The following is an 8,674-nucleotide window of genomic DNA, read 5'->3' on the forward strand; positions in this document are numbered from 1 at the left end:
TTGTAACAGAAATGAATATGAAAGGAATAGTATCGCAGCCAGTATCACAGCAATTAATAAAAAAGAAACATAGGCCGGGGCGCCTGGGTGGCTCAGTCGGTTAAGCCGCCGACTTCGGCTCAGGTCATGATCTCGCGGTCCGTGAGTTCAAGCCCCGCGTCGGGCTCTGTGCTGACAGCTCGGAGCCTGGAGCCTGTTTCAGATTCTGTGTCTCCCTCTCTCTGACCCTCCCCCGTTCATGCTCTGTCTCTGTCTCAAAAATAAATAAACGTTAAAAAAAAATTTAAAAAAAAAAAAAAAAAAAAAAAAAAAAGAAACATAGGCCTCCACTACCTTCCCTCTGATCTGACTTAAACAGTCCTCCTTTTCTATAGAAACAAAGTTTCTAGCTATGTCTTGCAGAATTCAGAGTACTGGGAGTTCCCATTCTAAGGCAATGTATCCTAAGATACTCTAAATGATAGTACATTTTTGCCAATTTGAAATATATAAATTGTTTTATTAAAATTTTTTAACATTCTTTGGGCGCCTGGGTGGTTCAGTCTGTTAGGCGTACGACTTCAGCTCGGGTCATGATCTCGCGGTCCATGAGTTCGAGCCTAGAGTGGGGCTTTGTGCTGATAGCTCAGAGCCTGGAGCCTGCTTCTGATTCTGTGTCTCCCTCTCTCTGCCCCTCCCCCGCTCATGCTCGCTCTCTCTCTCTCTCTCTCTCTCTCTGTCTCTCTCAAAAATAAATAAACATTAAAAAAATTTAACTTTCTTAAAAGAGCAGGAATGGAGTGCAAAGCAGTGTCAGGATCATTACACAGTTGGGGGACAACTGTTGGGGCTCAGCTATGTCCACTCCTGGGTTCCAATGTGTCTTGACCCCCCAGAGAGTTCTTTGGGAGGCGGCTTTGAGGCCCCTCCATGGATTCCAGTGGCCAACTGCACCATAAGGGACCAAAAGACAAACGAGGAAATACTCACTTTTTAGGGGAACAAAATGTCGGATATGTATAGAATAGTACCAATGGGGGGCTACTTTGGCACAGCATCCCTGCCCATGGTTAGTTGATCCAAGGTCGAGATACCTGACCCAGGTTGGGCCAATCAGATTCTCTCTTCCCGAGGACAGTGGCAGAGCATCGAGGCCCCAGAGCTCCTGCCACTGTGTCCTACACGCCCCACCCCTGGGATCCTCCCTCCTCTTCACGGATTTAAAATAGATAATTTATCCATTCACACACACTGCATTCAGTCTTTTGAGCCTTTCTGCCCAACAAGTGCAATTTCCACACTTTCACAAACCCACGTCAGTTTAGAAGAATTAAAGCTTGTGTGATTATGGATTTTACAGTATCACTGAGGGCCAGACGCAGCACAGACGGGACTGCTTTTTGTAAACAAAAGAAACCTTTTAGTTTAGATTTACAGAAAACCTGCAAAGCTAGTACAGAGCGTTTCCATAGAGCCCTCACCCAGTTTTCCCTGTTATTAGCAACTTAATGTTAAGGGTCCCACCCTCATGGCCCAGCCACCTCCCCAAAGACCCCTCCTCCTAATACCATCACATTCAGAATATACATTTAGGGGGGATGAGAACATTCCGTCCATAGCAGCATCCCTGGACCCCAGATCAGAGCCCACCTTCTTGGACAGTGTCGCAACCTTGAACATTAAACACATTTGTTGAGTTCCTACTGTGTATGCGGCACAGTCCCAAGAGCTGCGAGAAACAGAACACAAGAGTTAAGTTCCCTCCAGAAGCTCGCGGGCCAGTGGCAAAGTTGGACAACAGACAGGGACACAAACAGGGTGACAGGGAGAGTAGGTGACTGGGGGTAGAAGTGGAGTTACTTTAGATATGGCAGGTGGACTTCAAGCTGAGGCCTGAAAGTTCTCAGCCAGGAGAGACTCTGAAGCAAGATTCCAGGCAGAGAGAACCGGACAGTGGGGAGGCAGAAGGGGCTGTGGGTTTGGGAATAAAAGAGTATGGGGGAGGTGAAGGTCTGAGAGGAAGGCAGAGGCACATCACAGAGGGCTTCGAGGTCAGAATAAAAAGGATAGATTTTTTTTTTTTTTTCTTAAGGATTTTTGGAAGCCATTGACAGGCTGAATCGGGAGTGAGATGATCCGGTTTGTTGGGAGAACACCACCTGTCTCTCGTGGGGAGTGTGAATCAGGGGGCACAAGTGCAGAGGCAGGGGACTGCCCAGAGGGCTACTGTGGTCATGCATGACAGAGGCTCGGACGGTGGGGGGGGGGGGGGGTGGCCGAAAAGATGGCGGCGACTGAAGAGCTTTGGACAGGTTTTAGAGACAGGGTCGGCAACCTCCTGATGGATTGGAAGTGGAGACTGGGGGGAAAAAAGAATCCAAGGCAGCTACTAGCTTTGGGTCTAAGCAACTGGGGGAAGGCGGGTCCGCTTCCTGAGACAGGGGCCGTGGGGGAGGGACATGTTGGAGAAAACAATCAAGGCTTCTGTTTGACTGTAGGGATGGGGAGATGCCCGGTGCATAGCCAAGTGGAGGTGTCCAGTGTGCAGCCAGATGCAGGGTCTTGGGGGAGAAAGTCAAGGCCTCCCACCCAGGGAGAGAGGATGGAGACAGAAGGGGTCTGGAACAGAGCCCCAGGGCAGTTCAGGATTGTAGAGTGGGGAGACAGGGAAGGTGTGGCAAGCGAGGGGCTGACGGTGGAGAGGAAGGAGGCCATCCGGCCGGGGAACCAAGCCCCAGATCCACGCAGAAGTCCTTTCTTAGCAGCTGCCAATCCAGAGGGAGGCACCAACTAGGCCTAGTAAAGGCAGAGTCCACCTGAAGGATGAAGAGTCAATGCCTATGGAGCAGGATAGGGTTTCGGGTAGGGGTCTTCACATGCCTTTTGCTCACCTATCTCCTCTGTGCATTTTTAGACGGACATTGAAACTTTTCATCGTAAGTTTGAAATGGCTGCAAAAGACCCGATCTCCTGTCTATTGTACCAACATTTTAAGACAATATTGCTCCTTTGTTCTTCCAGCATGCTCAGTGGGATCTTGCCCCGTCGCAATTTTGCTCGTCGTTCAGGTCAAAACGGAGCTAGGGAGGAAAGCCTTCCCCAGCCTGCAGATTGGGTGAGGTGCCCCCTCTGTGCATCCCACCTCACGGCACTGACCTCAAGGTATGTAAAGCATCTGTTGCCCCTCCGTCTCCCCCACCTAGACCGAGAGCTCTGTGAGGACAGGGGCTCCGTCAGCCCGGATACCTGCTGCACCCCCAGCATATGGCACCGAATCTGACACGGCACCAGTGTTCATTAAATATTTGTTGATAGGTTGGCTGATGGGTAAACTCAACCAATTTCAGCCAAGTCTGGGCCAAGGTTACCTGGACCAACCTCCTCACTGAACCCAACAACCACAGTGATCTCTGTTCTGACCATGCTGCTCCTTGTGTAAAACCTTCCGTGGCTCCCTATGCCCCCCCCCCCCCCCCCCCCCCCAGACTAGAAGCCAGCCTCCTTACAGCCCTGGAGGTCTTCCCATGCCAGTCTCCACCTGGCTCTGCCCCCTCATTGTCACCAGCCTCCACCGTGTGAAACACTTCTCCAAACTGCAGTTTCTGTTCCTCTGGGTGAAGATTCCACTCCTCACTTGTTGCGGGCTAACTCCTTTCGTTCTCCGTTTAGACAGAAGCTTTCCCTGCTCCACGGCCCTTGTGTTTCTCCCACCGCCCAGTACGGGCTCTTGCCCAATAGCCTGGACACCGGAGAGGGCCAGAGCCAACTCCCTCTCCTTCACTGTTGTCTTCCCAGCAGCCAGCAAAGGGCCTGCCTTGTCGCATGCTGAACGACCGGACGGGTTTCTGGTTTGATTGTGCGCCTCGGTCTTGGTGCCTCCCGGCCCGGGCCTGGACCTCCGGGGCGCAGAGCAGCTGTTTCAGGAAGGCAGGTGGTGGGCCGACATGGGAGACGCTCATGACAGCTCCAGGGGAAGGGATGACAAAGCCAAGGGTGGGGGCTGGAAACGAGAAGAAGCAGGCGAGGGGGTCGCGAGAGGCCAGCCCCGGGACGCCTCTCGCGCCACGCACAAAGATGGCGACACAGATTCCCCAGTCCCCGCCAATATGGCCGTCCCGAGGGAGAGGCGGGCCTGCGGGGCGGAAGTGACGCAGCCGGAAGTCCGGCCGCGGCTTCGCGGCCTGGGAGCGCGGTGCAGAGGTTGGCGGACTGTGAGCGGGGCGATGCCGCGGGCGGCGGGGCTCGGCCGTGCAGCGGCGCTGGGGCCGCTGCTGGCGGCTCACGTGGTGGCGGCGATCGAGCCCATCAGCGTGGGCATCGCCCTCGGGGCCGCGTCCGCCCTCACCGGCTACCTGTCCTACACGGACCTGTACTGCCGCTTCGCCGAGTGCTGCCGCGAGGAGCAGCGGCTCAACGCGTCCGGTAGGGCGGGTCCGCCCGCGAGGGGCGCGGCGCTCACCCTGAGCTGGGGCGGGAGGGAGGACGGACGGGGCCTCGGTCCGGACTCCCGCCCTGCAAGCCGTGCCTGCTGAGACAGCCTGCAGACCGTGGGGGCTCTGCCTAAGTTCCTTCTTAAATGCCTCGGATTCCCTGGGAGTACAGAAAGAAGCTGGAAGCAGCGTGCTCAGCCCTTTGCCCCATTAAGTAGTTTTCAGATGTGCAGCGTGTGCAGCGGCTGCCCAGAAAGCCCACGTTTGGCCCCGGGTTTTCTTACACTTCAGCAGGGGTAGCTGGGGAATAGCACGCAGCGCAGTCCAGAGAGGGCTAATCCTTGGACGAACGAACACGTTCAGCTTCCTTATCAGACGCTGGAGTGTTAAGCAGGACATCCATCTAGCGCATTTCCTTGGAAGTGGCATCGTGTGGCTCTGCAACCCGAGGCTGTGCTCCTGGCCAGCCCTGGGGTTTGGCAGACACCCTGCCGGACCGCTTGCTAATAGGTGCCTCTCGCTTTGGCCAGCTGGGGAAAGCGCTGCTTTTCTGGTGCCTGTTTAATGTATATTTTTCTCTCTGTTCTCCGGCTGGCTCCTGCAGCCCTCAAGCTGGAATTAGAGGAGAAGCTGTTTGGGCAGCATCTGGCCACAGAGGTGATTCTCAAGGCGCTGACTGGCTTCAAGAACAATAAAAACCCCAAGAAACCGCTGACTCTGTCCTTACACGGCTGGGCTGGCACGGGCAAGAATTTTGTCAGCCAAATTGTGGCTGAAAATCTTCACTCGAAAGGCCTGAAGAGTAACTTTGTCCACCTGTTTGTCTCGACTCTGCACTTCCCTCACGAGCAGCACATAAAACTGTACCAGGCAAGAGAATCCCGTTACCCTGTCCACCGGCCACTCTGGTCGGGGCGACCTTCACTAACTCTGGCCTCTGCTGCCTCTCTTGGCTTTGGAGTAGCCCGGGGTCCCGCTGAGTTAAGGCACACTCGCCCACGGTAACCCTTTGCTGTTGGCTGAGCTCTCCCACCACTTCTTTTCCTCGTTTGGTTCCAAAATAATACAGTGGGACAGGTGACGTTTATTTACATTAAAAGGTGGAGCCAAGAGAGGCCAGGGGACCTGCTCCTTACAGTCTTTCTGGCCTTGTGGCAAATCACACGCTTGAACCCAGCTCTCCAAACTCCCACTAGCCACGTTCTGCAGTGACCCAGCGTGTTCGGCATTCCCGTCCCAGCCCTTGGTGGAGCGGAGCAGGTCTCAGACGATGTGTTTGGACACAGCTTCATTTAAGTCTCCCCTGTGATGCAGCATGTGCATTGAGCACTCTGTGTTTAGCGCTGTAGACTGGAGGGTTCCCTGCCCCAGCTTCTGTTCCCTTTGTGCCTCCCATCCAAATCCTTGGTGTTGCTTTTCTTTCTTCACACGAAAGCTGCGAAGAACTGAATCCTAAGAGATAACTTTTTCTTTTGAGCTACTCTTCCTGCATTTAATTTATAAGTTGTCTGGTAGGGTTCTCATTTAAATCAATGTCGTCCTTGTAAAGGTTAATCGTCTTACTGTTAGGTGGGGGCCTACAGAGGAAACAGAAACTGATCGGGACAAGGAATTGAAAGTGGGTGTTCGTGAGACAGGGAAGCTTGCCAAAAAGAAAGAATAAGAAGGGATTTCCGTTTTCCAAATCCTTGGATAAAGGGTTGTATCTCTAGGAATCCAGTGATGGGGTGAGGGTGCCTCTGGAGCCTTTCGTGTCTGGGGGTTGAGGGCTTGTTGCTTGGGTATCTTTGTTTCAGGAACACGTGCTTTCTGGGGAGCGCCACTGCCTTCGTTCGCCGCGTCGGTACGAGGCATTGGTGTGGGGCGCTGTGCCAACCTCAGTGCAGTTTCTTGTTCCCCAGTATGTCTGGTGAAATTAACTTGAGGTTTCAGTTCACAGTGAGTGGAAATGATGGGTTAACAGCGAACTGATGACTCTTCATGCCTTTGGCCCCTCTTGTACCTTTAGAAAGTCCTCTCCGGCACGTCATTTGAGTTAGGAAAAGAAAAACGGCTTGACACCCTAGCACCTATCTGCCAGGTTCGACTTTTTATAGACAAAGTTGTGGAAAAGCTGTCGGTTGGGAGGCAGTTTCCAAGAGCTCTTTGTCGAATCCCAGAGAGCTCTGATTTTTCATCGTTCGGAGCCTGAGGAACAGGGTCGCACGTGTGCCTCTCCAGGCACATCCTCTGAGCTTCTGTTTCTTTTATGGCTGGTCCAGGACCAGTTACAGGGATGGATCCGGGGTAACGTGAGTGCGTGTGCCAGCTCCGTGTTCATATTTGACGAGATGGACAAATTGCACCCCGGGGTCATCGACGCGATCAAGCCGTTTCTAGACTACTACGAGCAGGTTGATGGCGTGTCTTACCGGAAGGCCATTTTCATGTTTCTCAGGTGAGCGGGAGGGGATTTCTCAGGGGCCCCGCAAGCCGTTCTTTCTCCTAGTGCTAGAAGGAGGCCCCGGCAACCATCGGGATTCTGTTGCCGAGGGACAGAGGTGCCTGGCAAAAGTGAATTGGTGACTTCTGTTACTTTGGGGTTGCTACTCTCAGCATGGCAGCTGCGGGTGGGAGAAAAATGAATGAAATTATTGCTGATAACAGGCAATTTCATTACCTGCACGTGTCTCTGAGGGTAAAAAGTCAGCACAGGGGGGTGGGGGTGGGGCGGCGCCTGGGTGGCTCAGTCGGTTGAGCATCCGAGTTCGGCTCAGGTCATGGTCACAGGGTTTGTGGGCCCGCGCCCCACATCGGGCTCTGTGCTGACAGCTTAGAGCCTGGAGCCCGCTTCGGATTCTGGGTCTCCCTCGCTCTCTCTGCCCCTCCCTCGCTTGTTCTCCGTCTCTCTCTGTCTCAAGTAAAAAACTTAAAAAAAAAAAAAAAAAACGTTTAAGCCTCAGAGCATACATGTTGCTTGATTTAGACCCAGAATCTTAACGTGTGATTTTACTCTGCTTTGGCACGTGCAGCAATGCCGGTGGGGACCTCATAACTAAGACCGCCCTTGACTTCTGGCGGGCAGGAAGAAAGAGGGAGGACATCCAGCTGAAGGACCTGGAACCCGTGCTGTCCGTCGGAGTCTTCAACAATAAACACAGTGAGTCCCCCAGGCTCCCCGTGACCCTGCCAGCACAGCCTCCTCTTTCTTCAAGCCTTCCACGAAGCCACCGAATCCGTGAAGTAGGGACTTTTCCTTGGGGCCTCCTGTAATAGAAGCCAGTTAGCAGGGGGTGGCCGACCGGTGCCTCTGTCAGGCTTGTCCCACCTTGATGAAAAGAGAATCTCGATGGGTAAAGACACGAAGGACGTACCGCGGGTCGGGATAACCACATGGGCCCCGTAGGAGCAGTGAGCTGGGCCAGGTGACAGTGACGGAGACGGGGGGGACCCAGCTGTGTCTTGCTTTGCAGGTGGCCTGTGGCGCAGCGGGCTGATAGACAGAAACCTCATCGACTACTTTATCCCCTTCCTCCCCCTGGAGTACAGACACGTGAAGATGTGTGTCCGAGCCGAGATGAGGGCCCGCGGGTCCGCCGTAGATGAGGACATTGTCACCAGGGTGGCAGAGGAAATGACGTTTTTCCCCAAAGGCGAGAAAATCTACTCAGACAAGGGCTGTAAGACTGTGCAGTCACGGTTGGATTTTCACTGACCTCTCATCCACGCGGGGGAAGAGGCCCCCCCGGGAGCTCAGCAAGCGAGGGCCTTGCCCTTCCGGAAGCACTTTGAAGACTCCTTCGGGGTTTGCACATTTGCACCTGTGGATTTTAGGGATCTAGAAGTTTCTAAGAGCTGAGTTTTGAAAAGACGCCGATCTGGCGAGCGCGCCTGTCAGTTTGGACCAGACGGCAGTCCATCTGTCAACTGCGGTGGAAGGTGAACTTTTAAAATCCCTCCCCTCACTTACTGACCTTGACGGAAGTGCCTTGCAAACAGCTGTGTGCGTGAGACCTCCCCTTCCCCCCCCTCCCCCCCTGCCCCCCACCCCCCACCCCCAGCACCTGCTCCAGGTGCTCTAGAAGCTGCTGCTCTAACTCAAGGAGTCCCAGGGCCCCTGCGCAATTCGGGGAGCTTTTGGTTTGCACCTGCTAAGAACCTGCTCTGTTCCTTTGCACAGAGAGTGTCCACTGGCTTGAAGTATTTTCAGTTAAAGTCGGTGGCACCCTCAGGCACAGGGTCCGGTGGCGATGTGGGCCTGCACACCGAGCCTTCTCAGCCAGGTG

General features: G+C 54.0%; 1 protein-coding gene across 2 annotated transcripts; it reads left to right on the forward strand.

The window, feature by feature from the left end:
- The first annotated feature begins 4,138 nt into the window (after positions 1-4,138).
- TOR1B (torsin family 1 member B) lies at positions 4,139-8,434 on the forward strand. 2 transcript variants are annotated; one of them, XM_042913475.1, is made up of 5 exons: positions 4,139-4,401; positions 5,014-5,279; positions 6,671-6,846; positions 7,421-7,548; positions 7,938-8,023. In XM_042913475.1, exons 1-5 carry the CDS (start codon positions 4,203-4,205, stop codon positions 7,943-7,945), a joined length of 777 nt encoding a protein of 258 aa, XP_042769409.1. In that variant the 5' UTR covers positions 4,139-4,202; the 3' UTR covers positions 7,946-8,023. The 2 variants fall into 2 exon arrangements, with proteins under 2 accessions (XP_042769409.1, XP_042769408.1); XM_042913474.1 differs by having other exon boundaries at positions 4,141-4,401; positions 7,862-8,434.
- The last annotated feature ends 240 nt before the right edge of the window (positions 8,435-8,674 follow it).

Source organism: Panthera leo, chromosome D4, assembly GCF_018350215.1.
Source record: "Panthera leo isolate Ple1 chromosome D4, P.leo_Ple1_pat1.1, whole genome shotgun sequence".
In the NCBI taxonomy this organism is placed as follows: Eukaryota; Metazoa; Chordata; class Mammalia; order Carnivora; family Felidae; genus Panthera; species Panthera leo.